Source organism: Kogia breviceps, chromosome X, assembly GCF_026419965.1.
Source record: "Kogia breviceps isolate mKogBre1 chromosome X, mKogBre1 haplotype 1, whole genome shotgun sequence".
In the NCBI taxonomy this organism is placed as follows: Eukaryota; Metazoa; Chordata; class Mammalia; order Artiodactyla; family Physeteridae; genus Kogia; species Kogia breviceps.
The window spans coordinates 102,574,252-102,587,260 of NC_081330.1; the positions used below are offsets into that span (position 1 = coordinate 102,574,252).

General features: G+C 35.6%; 1 protein-coding gene across 1 annotated transcript in view; it reads right to left on the reverse strand.

Annotated features, from left to right (window-relative positions):
• The window catches only part of PRRG1 (proline rich and Gla domain 1), a 131,990-nt gene that overhangs the window by 38,559 nt on the left and 80,422 nt on the right, over positions 1–13,009 (reverse strand). The window contains exon 3 of the mRNA XM_059050015.2: positions 7,266–7,426. Within this exon, the coding sequence (XP_058905998.1) occupies positions 7,266–7,426 (161 nt within the window). The remainder of the gene's footprint in view (positions 1–7,265; positions 7,427–13,009) is intronic.

Sequence of the window (13,009 nt, forward strand, 5' to 3'; positions counted from 1 at the left end):
TTACCACAGGTTAGGGATGGTGGTGTGGGGGGGTGCGACTATTAAGCAAGATTTTGTGCAAATGAAAGAATTCTGCATCTTAACTGTAGTGGTGGTTACAGGAGTCTACACAAGTGATAAAATGGCACAGAACTATACACACGGATTGTAACAATGCCAGTTTCCAGGTTTTGATACTGTACTACAATTATGTAAGATGTAATGACTGGGGGAAACTGGGTAAAGGCTACATGGAACCTCTCTGGTATTAATCTTTGCAATTTTCTGAGAATCTATAATTATCTCAAAAGTTTTAAAAAATCTAATGCATCCTTGCAAGTATAACTTGGACCACAGGATTTCTTAGAACTCAAGTCAAAATAAATATATGGTTTATTAATTTAAAAAAATCACTAACCTAGTACATGAGTGTTCACAGCAGCTTCATTTGTAATAACCCCACACTGGAAACAACCCAAATGTCCATATACATATAATGATATACTACTCAGCAATAAAAATGAATAACTATTGATATGTGCACTATGGACATCTGAACATAATCATGCAGAGTAAAAGAAGTCAGACAAAAGAGTGCATAATGTATGATTTCACTTATAGAAAACTCTAGAAAATATAAACTAATCTACAGTGACAGAAGTCAGATGAATCATTGCCTTGGGGTGCTCCTGATCATGGGGAGAGGTGGGAAGGAGGAATTACAATGGGGCAAGAAGGACCTTTTGGGAATGATGAATCTGTTCACTATCTTGACTGTGGTAATGGTTTCATAGGTGTATGCATATGTTAAAACTTACTAAGTTGTATACTTTATATATGTGTGGTTAATTGTATGTCAATTATAACTCAATAAGGTTTAAAAAAATCAGTAGCTTACATATTCACAAATAATAACCAGTTAGAATATATCATGGAAAAGAACCTATTTACAATAGCAACAAAGAAATAGTTAGGAACCAACCTAAGAACCGTGCAAAACTTATATGATGAAAACAATAAAACATTCTTGAAAGAGAGAAATACTGATTTCAACAAATAGAAATCTCTTCTTGTAGAGGGTGATTTAATATCTTAAAGATGTCAGTTCCCCCTAAATTAATTTAAAAACTGAAAGAAATCCCAATAAAAATACTGACAAATGAATTTTTTCTGTGCAAGACAAATTAATACTAAAATTTATATGGAAAAACAGGCATGTAAGAATAGCTCACAAAACACTGAAAAAGAAGAGCTTATAAGGAGAACTAGTTCTAATTTATACTAAGTATACTAAAAATCTTCTATAAATAAAACAGTGTGGCACTGGCATTTAAGCAGAAGGATGGACCAATGGACTAGAATATAAAATCCTGAAAGTGACTAGGTACATACTGAAATTAGGTATATGATAAAGGGTAATTAAATCACTGGGGCAAAGAGGGATTTCATAATAAATTGTGTTTGGACAACTGGATAGCTATGTGAAAAAAAATCAGATCCATAACTCACACCACACCCAAGAATAAACTGTAAGTGAATCAGAGATCTAAATGTAAAAACTCAAATATGTTAGAAGAAATTGGGTGAATTCCTCTATAACCAGGGCAGAAGAGGATGGTTTTCTACTATGATTAAAAATCTGGATTTAATAAAATATTTAATTTATGGCTACAATGAAAATGAAAAAAAATTGCATAAGAAAAATCCATAAGCAAAGTCAAAATATAAATGACAACTGTAAGCAAATATTTGAAATATATCACCAATAAAAGCTAGTATCTCTAATATACTTATGAAAAATTCACGGAAAAAAAGACCATAAATCTGATACAAAAATGGGCAAAAGGCAAAGACAATTCACAAGACAGATATAAAAATGGCCCATAAACACATGGCAAAATACACAACTTCACTCATAAGAGAAATGTAAATTGAAACAACACCAAGATACCACGTCACACCCAAAAGATTGAAAAGAATGTCAACACTTTAAAAATACACTCTGCTGGTCAGACTGTGAGGAAATAGGCACTCTCAAATATCTGGTGGGAATGTAAAATAGTAAAGCTTTACAGAGGGTACTCTGGCAATATCTAACAAAAGTACATATGCATCAATCCTTGACGAGCAATCCACTTCTAAGAATTTACCCTGAAGATATACTTCCAATAATGCAAAATTATTTACTACAGCATTATCTGTAATTGCAAAAATACTGGAAACTACTTAATGCCTAAATACAGTAGACTGGTTGAATAAACTGTGACACATCCTTACAAGGAAGGATTTTTTAAAATAGGATAATCTCTGTGAATACATATGGAGTGACTTCCAGAGGGGATAGATGGATGGATGAATATAAATGTTTTCCCCCTCCCTATTACGATATGGGTATTAAAATTCTGAAACCACTGTATGTGTGTTGTAGAACTGGGCAAACAGTTAATATATTGATGTTACTGAAAGTCAGGGCCCTCCTTGTGGAAGAATATCTACATCGCACCTACAAATACAGAATGGGGAAATCAAAGAACCCTGAGGGGTATTGGAATCAGAGATCAGCAGGATGAATACACAAGTCCATACACCACACACATACATTTATATGCATATATGTGTGTAATTATTTTCCTAGCTCTGTTGCTGGAAGGCCCAGAAGCAATGATACTCTGATAGCAATGAGAACACTCTAGCTCCCAGATCTTGGTTTCTAAATATTATTCCTAACTATAAGTAAGAAAGGCCCCTCAGAGAAACAGCCAATTCCAAGACTGGGGCAGAGAAAGTACAAGATTATCCTGGAACACCTTGTTGGAGTAAAAAAGTGCTAGAAAAATTGAAAGGGACATGTCAAAGAGACAGAGAAGCCAGTTTGAAGAAACTTCCATTAACCAAATTTGAGACATTTTGATCAAAACACTGACAGCAATGAATTATAACTCACTGAATAAAATGATCTATGAAAGATAGATAAAGTTCCTGCCCATAGTGGAATGCCAACTGACAAACGTACACAGGATGATGGAGTCCGAAATCCACCATTTAGCGTTATATTAAACTAGAATTTAATTGATTCAGTCAAGAACTATCAACAGCAGACATTAAAACTAGTGGGTAAGGTTGGAACTCATTTGAAAATACAAAATAAGGGAAACAACACATAAAAAAGCTGTGGACTGATTGCACTCAAGATCAACTCTAGGACTCAGTGGAAGGAGAAATTCTACTGAAAAGGAAAAATAAAGTTGATTTCTACTTGTATCTCACAAATCTTAGGACTTTTAATAAACCTGTTATACATATTTCTATGATAATCTAATAAACTGAACTTAAACTTAGCTGAGGGGGGAAATGTATGTGAGAGAAAAATGCCATGTAAGGTGGGCAGAAATCATGTCTGATTAATGTGTACGATCCACAGCCAGTGTATATTTACAAAGTTCATTTAAGTCCTGACATATTCCATAGTTCAATCTCAAAGTATTATACTTCATGTAGTACTAAGAATGCTGTTTGATGATTGTAAAAATACTAGTACCTGGAGAAAAGCCTAATGACATTTAAAGATGCTTGTTTTTAATGTTCTGGATTCAGAAGGGAAATTCAGGTTCAAAATTCTATATGCAATAAAAACATTGAACACTTAAAAAAAACCCCAAAACTAATAGGTAGAAGTTTGGTGGAGAACAGAATATTTACATAGTTTCAAAGTATCTTCCCACTAAAGTTCTTACCTTTAAAGGAGAATGATAAAGCAGGATGAAAAGTCATTAGCTTTATGAAAACCACAGTAGAATATCTAAAATTTGTATTTTTTGGAAAATCACAATATCAAAAACTAAGTTACATTTAAGTATATGAGCTAGTTTTTTATTAAAAACTGCATGCTACAAAGTACTATTTATAATATAATCTTATTGTTCTTATTAAAAATTATATACTAAAAATAGGATAGAATGATAAATACCAAAATTATAAAACTGACGGTGCTAAGAATTCAAGTGATTTTATTCATTTTATGTTTTACCACATTTTCAATTTCTCTACAATGAACATATATTAATAAGAAGAAAAAATGTGTAAAAAAACCCTGCAAGAAGTAAGCAGATACAGAAGAAAAAAGCTAGAAAGAAATTTAAAAGCCAACAGTGCTTTGTGATTGCATAATGGCATCATGGGTGATGTATTCTTTTCCCTGTTATTAACTGTGGGACTTAAGATTTAAAAACCATGATGCTAACAGCTTATCACTTTATAAACTGATTTTACTTTTGCTGTGCACACTGGAATCTAGCAATGCTGCCTCTCTGATCATCTCTTCTTGAACTCCTTCCCCTTACGCCCTGGATCCTTCTCTACCTAACAAGAGAACAAATCCTCTTTCTTTAAAACTTCTGCATCCACTGCTCCTGAGATTATCTGATGTCCCTTTATCACATCTGACATCACTTGTTTCGCATGTAGTGTTATTTTCATGGTTAGCATACAGGAATGGATCTTTATATAATGGCAACCACTGGTAATGTCATTTCCTACCATAAAGCAGTTCCAGAGAATGTATACCACTGCCTTGTGCTTTCTCATCCCTGTTCTCCTTGCATAGCACTTGGTCTAGACGAAGGAGAGGTGAAGAGGTATCTTGTCAGAGTGGGGAGGGAAGTTCTGATACGTCTCTTCTTTTGTAGAAGTAAAACGTTTTATTATTTTTTATAACATCTTTATTGGAGTATAATTGCTTTACAATGGTTAGTTTCTGCTTTATAACAAAGTGAATCAGCTGTAGGTATACATATATCTATTCCCATATCTCTTCGCTCTTGTGCCTCCCTCCCACCCCTCTAGGTGGTCACAAAGCACTGAGCTGATCTCCCTGTGCTATGTGGCTGCTTCCCACTAGCCATCTGTTTTACAACTGGTAGTGTATATATGTCAATGCCACTCTCTCACTTCGTCCCAGCTTACCCTTCCCCCGCCCTGAGTTCTCAAGTCCATTCTCTACATCTGCGTCTTTATTCCTGTCCTGCTCCTAGGTTCTTCAGAACCATTTTTTTTTTTTTAGATTCCATATATATATATATATATATATATATATATATATGTATGTTAGCATATGGTATTTGTTTTTCTCTTTCTGACTTACTTCACTCTGTATGACAGACTAGATCCATCCACCTCACTACAGATAACTCAATTTTGTTTCTTCCTATGGCTGAGTAATATTCCATTGTATATATGTGCCACATCTTCTTTATCCATTCATCTGTTGATGGACACTTAGGTTGCTTCCATGTCCTGGCTATTGTAAATAGAGCTGCAATGAACATTTTGGTACATGACTCTTTTTGAATTATGGTTTTCTCAGGGTACATGCCCAGTAGTGGGATTGAAGGGTCGTATGGTAGTTCTATTTGTAGTTTTTAAAGGAACCTCCATACTGTTCTCCATAGTGGCTGTATCAATTTACATTCCCACCAGCAGTGCAAGAGTATTCCCTTTTCTCCACACCCTCTCCAGCATTTATTGTTTCTAGAGTTTTTGATGATGGCCAATCTGACCGGTGTGAGATGATATCTCATTGTAGTTTTGATGGGCATTTCTCTAATGATGAGTGATGTTGAGCATTCTTTCATGTGTTTGTTGGCAATCTGTATATCTTCTTTGGAGAAATGTCTATTTAGGTCTTCTGCCCATTTTTGGATTGGGTTGTTTGTTTTTTTGATATTGAGCTGCATGAGCTGCTTGTAAATTTTGGAGATTAATCCTTTGTCAGTTGCTTCGTTTGCAAATATTTGCTCCCATTCTGAGGGTTGTCTTTTCGTCATTTATGGTTTCCTTTGCTGTGCAAAAGCTTTTAAGTTTCATTAGGTCCCATGTGTTTATTTTTGTTTTTATTTCCATTTCTCTAGTAGGTGGGTCAAAAAGGATCTTGCTGTGATTTATGTCATAGAGTGTTCTGCCTATGTTTTCCTCTAAGAGTTTGATAGTGTCTGGCCTTACATTTAGGTCTTTAATCCATTTTGAGTTTATTTTTGTGTATGGTGTTAGGGAGTGTTCTAATTTCTTTCCTTTACATGTAGCTGTCCAGTTTTCCCAGCACCACTTATTGAAGAGGCTGTCTTTTCTCCATTGTATATCCTTGCCTCCTTCATCATAGATTAGTTGACCATAGGTGCGTGGGTTTATCTCTGGGCTTTCTATCCTGTTCCATTGATCTATATTTCTGTTTTTGTGCTAGTACCATACTGTCTTGATTACTGTAGCTTTGTAGTACAGTGTGAAGTCCAGGAGCCTGATTCCTCCATCTCCATTTTTCTTTCTCAAGATTGCTTTGGATGTTCAGGGTCTTTTGTGTTTCCATACAAATTGTGAAATTTTTTGTTCTAGTTTTATGAAAAATGCCATTGGTAGTTTGATAGGGATTGCACTGAATCTGTAGATTGCTTGGGGTAGTATAGTCATTTTCACAATGTTGATTTTTCCAATCCAAGAACATGGTATGTCTCTCCATCTGTTTGTATCATTTTTAATTTCTTTCATCAATATCTTATAGTTTTCTGCATACAGGTCTTTTATTCAACATAGTTTTGGAAGTTTTATCCACAGCAATCAGAGAAGAAAAAGAAATAAAAGAAATCCAAATCGGAAAAGAAGTAAAGCTGTCACTGTTTGCAGATGACATGATACTATACATAGAGAATCCTAAAGATGCTACCAGAAAACTACTACAGCTAATCAATGAATGTGGTAAAGTAGCAGGATACAAAATTAATGCACAGAAATCTCTTGCATTCCTATACATTAATGATGAACAATCTGAAAGAAATTAAGGAAACACTCCCACTTACCATTGCAACAGAAATAATAAAATACCTAGGAATAAACCTACCTTAGGAGTAAAACATTTTAAAACAGCATCACTATCTGTTAGCTTCCTCTGCACTTTCTCCCTGATCAAGCACGGTATGGTCATAATGGTATCTATAACTTTCCCGAAGAAAGCCTTGTGTAAAACACGCTTCCCCCTTGCTCAGATGATCGATCTCAACTCAGCAGGGTCCTATGGCAATGGAGCCCTCAAAGACAGACCAGCACACAGGGAGGTGAAACTAGACCTCCGACCCGCAGAGTTAGGTGGCTTAGTTAGAGGCCCCGTTCAGAGTTAGTTCTTTGGGAGGGTAGTTTTTAAATGATAGCAATGCACACAATTTGGGAATGCAGGTTTCAAATATACATCACAAAGGTAGGCAAATCTGTGAACATTTTAAAAAGATTGCCAATATACTTACAGTTTTTTCATTATTTTCAAAAGCTTCTCTTGCTTCTTCAAATGTGCAGACTTCTTCTTTGCATTCACGTTCAATATTGCCCTGCCTTATCTCTTCAAAAAGTACATTAGCTCTTCGGTAGCGTTTTAATACTAAATTGGCTTTTTCTCCTGTGAGGAAAACTAAAAAGAGATATAATAATAAGCATAAAATTGTAATTTAAAAAATGTGGAAAGTCAATATACAAGATGAAATGTGCTAGATACTCTTTAGAAAACATAGCCAACACCCTAAACCTCTTTCTCTAGGTCAGCAAAGTGACATTCAGCTCTCAACCACCAATCTGCTGTCTTCCTCATCATGTGTGTCCTTTCAGTAGCAGTTGCCATGGGCAGGGACAGTGACATGATTAACGATGTTATATCCAGACTTTAGCACATTCCTGCCAACCATGGATGTTTAAATATAGCAATAATGATACCAGTACTTATAACTGTAAGAGGATGCCCCCAGGCGTTCTGCTGTTGGACAGCAGCAATGAAATCAAAATCCAGTCTGTGGACTATCAGTCTTTGTCCCCCTAACTAAAAAAAATAAAATTCCAATTGACCTAATATAAACCTAGAGAACACTTACTTGTATGAAAGGAACAGCTGACAAAATAATATCAAGAAATTAAGACAAATTTGGCCATAATTCATTCCAACGGATATTAGTAATAATTTTGTTCTAAATGCACTTAAATATATTTTGACACTTTAATATATTTAACCCCATTTCAATGTCCTTCAGAAAAAGAAAATTGTTCTGCATGACTTATAGGGACATTTCATATAAACATTCAAAATGCACATTTATGATACCCAGTAAAATAAGGCAATGGTTATATGTATACTCATGGGGAATTATTTTTTTTTACATACAGATTCATTTTAAACTATACTTCAATTACATTTTTCTAAAACTGTCCTGCTTGTTTGGAGAGATCAATTGAATGCTACCAGAATTTAATCTCTGCTAATGCAAAGAAATTAGAAAATTCCCTAATCTTAAAGACTTCTGACATGAGAGAAGGCACATTACAGATCCTTCAAGATGTATTTTTTTTAAAGTCTACAGTATTTTGCAAAAAACATTTTGAAGTAAAATGAAAAACGGTAAATGCTCTTTTAAAAATGACCACAATAGCAATGAATTTAAGGTTTACCTCATTTTAGAAATGTGTATTTCACTTCATAGAAGATACAGATTCATTACTTAGGATTCTTTAAAGTATCCAAATTGATACCAATTAGATGGCTACATTGAAAACTACAGCAGGCGTTCCACAAGTGTTTCCTTCCTTCTGTACTTCAGAAGGGTAACCATTAATAAAAATTAATCACACAGTCATAAAATATCATTAGAAGAAATCTTTACAAATAAAAAAATAAAAGGATGCTGTTGAATTGGAGAGTAATAGTAGAATTTTCTATCAGTGCTTTTCACAGTTTAGCAGCACCAGAATCCCATGCTGGACTTATTATCACACATATTGCTGGGCCTACCTCCCAGAGTCTCTGATTCCATAGGTCTGGGGTAGGGCCAAGAAGCTACATTTCTAGTAAGATCGCAGGTAACGCTGGTGCTGCTGGTCCCACTCCCACAGTTTGACACCACTACTCAAATGGGAGCTCCTTAGAAAACTAGTTCTGAGGAAGGTGTTTATGGAATGCTGGGATTAACAAATTTAAAAAAGATCTTTTACTGCATGACTTTTCAGGACCCTTAATATGCATTTAATATATATTTAAAATCTCCATAAAACGAACATGACACAGGCATGTGTCATATTTATTTGACTGTGGAGCCCTTTTTCAAGAAACATTTCACTGAATTAACAATTTCCTAGCCATTGGTTTTATTTATGCCATGACAAACAATTCTCTTCCATAAAATAGGCCAACTAATTCATGAAGACAGTAACTGATTTCTCTCGAGTCTTCTCTTTTCTAGGATAAACATATCTAGTTCCTTCATCTGTTGGTATAAAATAGACAGGAGTCTCTGTACCATCTTTACCTCATAAAATATTGTATTCTACACTCAGTGTGGTCTGACAAGTACAAAACTGATCAGGGCTATTGGCTTCCTTGTTTCTAAACACAATAGATATGTCAATAAAGTCTAACGCATCTTTGGCTTTTGGGACAGTTTTCTTGAAAATAAACCAATCAGTAATAGTGTATTTTAAACTTTTAAGAGGAAAAAAAAACCTAAATTCTCCTAAGAGAAAATGTTATATACACTATCTCCATAAAGGGGTCAAGGAAAGCAGCTAATTCTTGAAACCAGAAAGCAGGCTAATTCAGAAGGTTAAGCAACTATAAGGTAATGTACAGCAAGACACAGCTCTTCTTAATTTCAGCCTAATAAATTACCCAGAGCATTCCACAAACACCTTCTGTGTATTTTCTTGTACTGGGAGGCAACATGATATAATACTGAGAACTCTAGATGGAATAAGCTGGCAAGTAGATTTTATCTCACCTGCCAAATGTGCTCAATTAGAAGATACCACCTAGAGTTAAGAGTCCCACCAGTAGGAAAGAGATTGTTACAGATTAGTTAGTTCCATCTGCCATATATTAGGGAATAGGAAGTTGTAGCAGAGTATCTGCTGTTCCTCATCAAGGTAATTTGGAAATCTCACGGGTGATACCAGAATTGGGATTCTTTCTATATGGAAACAAAATAAAGGGAAAGGTGGCAGCTTGGACCTATAGGATAAGATCAGACTATTTCTTCTTAAAACACTGGGCAATTTCCACGATGCTAGGGCTTGTGTTTGGACTCAATGTTTGAAACTAAAGTTGATTACTTCCCTCTACCTCCTTCTCATCAAAATGTGTGAGTTATCCCACAGCTGTCTAGAGTCATGTGTATGCCTTCATCAGAGATTACATGATGCGGCAAGTATACAGACTGTAAATTTACTTTGAGAACACAACATTGAGGTATTAATCAAACATGTTCTTTTCTCATTAAAGGACATAAAGAAAAACCTAAGCGGTTTTCTTTAGATTCAGTTAGGAAACACCCTTACTAAAGAAAATATTTAAACTCTAAGACTGGTAAAGACATAAATGACTACAAAATAAGTATATTAATTCAAAAAACATAACTTCTTTTTCATAATTTCAAAATAAATAGCTCTTACCCGATTTCTCTTCAAAAGAAAATAAAAATAAATGAAATAAGATAGCTTCTCAAGTAACTGTCTAAATTACTGCCTTAAACCGAAATATGTAGTCATGTTATATATTTTTAATGCATTGCAGCATACTAAAACTGACATTTTAATGCCAAAAATCTTTATCTAGGCAAAATCATGTCCGTACATTTGCTGAAAAACAGCAGATGGTAAGGCCTGAAAATTAACAGCCCACATGGAAAATCTCTACTCCACTTATCTAATCAGTTCTCTAATCTAATCTTGGGTCTGGATTCATTGAAACAGCCGTTATTTAAAGTTGCAAATGTTTACATTTTTCTTTTAAGTGAACAAAATTCCTTCTTTAGGACATATTTACTGAACACAGACTATGTAAATGAGATCATGACATGTCACAAAGATGAGTAGGAGACTGCCTTTGACATCAAGGTTCTTCAGTGCAAGAGATAATGAAGATAAAAGAGATACAAAAACGGCTCTTTTATGCCTCCATAATTCTGTACCTAATATTTCCTCTGCCTAGCAAACTCCTATTCCATTCAGATGTAACATCCTCTAAAAACCTTCCCCAGATTCTACTCCCCACTTCGTTAGACAGAGCTGCTATAGACTCTCAGTATTTACGTATACTTCAATTATAGCAATTAACTAAACTATATTATAATTTTATTATAATTTTTGGTATGCCTATCTGGTTCCCCCTCAAGACTTGAGGGCAGGGCCCATGTATTATTAATATTTTGATCCAACATCTGTCTTTCATAATACCTAGTAAAGACCTAGGTACAGAACATGATTCAATAAGTGTGGAATAAAGGAAAAGGCAGAATGGGAGAAACTTGATATCTGAATGACTAGAAGCTGGGAAACCATGGACCATGCCTCTAATTATAAGGCAGCATCGCAAACTTAATATATGAGTATGAAATCAATACATTTATTGCAAAGTTTCTAGTGAAACAGCACTTGAATATCCTTTTGCAAGAGAAACTACCTTTTGAAATTTGTACAGTACTTCTGTTTGGGCTCCGCTTGGAGCACATTTTTTGTTGTTCTGAAAGAACAATTGGTTTGCCGTAATACTTATGTAGAGGGAGAGTAGCTGGACAACTACAGCTGTGGGAAGAGGGCACAGCCAGATGCTTTTTGGCTTGGCAAGGAACTAGCACCTTGGCTCCCCAGGGTGCTGCAGTGAATTCATGAAGAATGTGCAGGGTATTTTACATTTTTGGAGAAATGCATTGATACTAACATCTGTTGGACACCACACAAACTATGAGCTTAAGGTAATTTACAGTTTCATTATTAGATAGTTCTACATTCCTTTCCTTTGTGAAACTGGATTTTCAGCTATGATTTTTTTTTTAAAGTGCTGTGTTTGACAAGAAGTGAGAAGGTTTGAGAAGTTGTGCGGTGCCCAACAGGCACACACATCCCATTAGTAAGTAACTGCATGGCTATTTAAGATAGAAATATCGAAACAAAGCGAGTCACATGAGTTTTTTGGTTTCCTAGTACATTTATAAAAGTTATGTTTACACTATACTATAGACTATTAAGTATGCAATATCATTATGTCTTTAAAAAGCAACGTATATACCTTAATTAGAAAATACTTTATTGTTAAAAATGCTAACTATTACCTGACAACACAGGGTTGCCACAAACCTTCAATTTGTAAAAAAACCCACAATATTTGCAAAGTGCAATAAAAGGAGGTATGCCTGTGTTATTTTTTCAAATGGCTACCAAGCTGTCAAGATATAAATACCTATTAAGTTGTTTGGACCTAATTACTTAATAAATGGAACTATTAGGCATTTCTTTTGGCCTATGGCTGCTGTGAAAAAGTCATTGCAATAACTAAGGGCACCTTAAAGTCAGAAAGTTTGGGAACCTCTGACCTAGGGGTTCTAGAGGCTGATGGAGTCCTGCCACTGCTCTCCCAATTACATCTGGCACACCATGCTTGAATGGGCTGGGAAGTTCCTTCTCTGAGGAAGGCAACTGAGATCCCCTTTGAAAGTTTACAGTTACTGAAACCTGTCACATGGGTTACTGTAGCCCTGATAAGAGCCAGCCGAAAAAGAACATAGTATAGTCCCCCCCATCCAGTCACACCCCTCAATTGTAGGTTATCCTAAGATCTCCCTCAATTAGCCACTCTGGTTCTGTGAGCTTGCCTGGGAAAGAGGCCAGGGAGATGAAAATGAAACAACAGGGTCACTAGGTAGTCAGAACACCAGGCAATCAGGCCTCCTGTGTTATGGAGCGAGCCAGGTGAGTGAAATGCTGGGTAGAAAGGTGCCCTCCTCTTTTCCCAGCGCTGCTGGTAATTACTACCAGCCCAGAAAAGGCAACCTATGCCACAGTTCACAAAGTGACTCCTCTATTGTCCTTGGAATTGTCCTGGGTACCAGAAAGCCTGGTTTGAGTGCCCTGGTTTTAATGTAAGACTATACCCTGGCAACAACAGCAAGAGCATGAAGAGCAAGAGAGAATGGGGACTTCCTACAAATGCACCTAGCATTCCATTTTCTTTCTTCAGTGC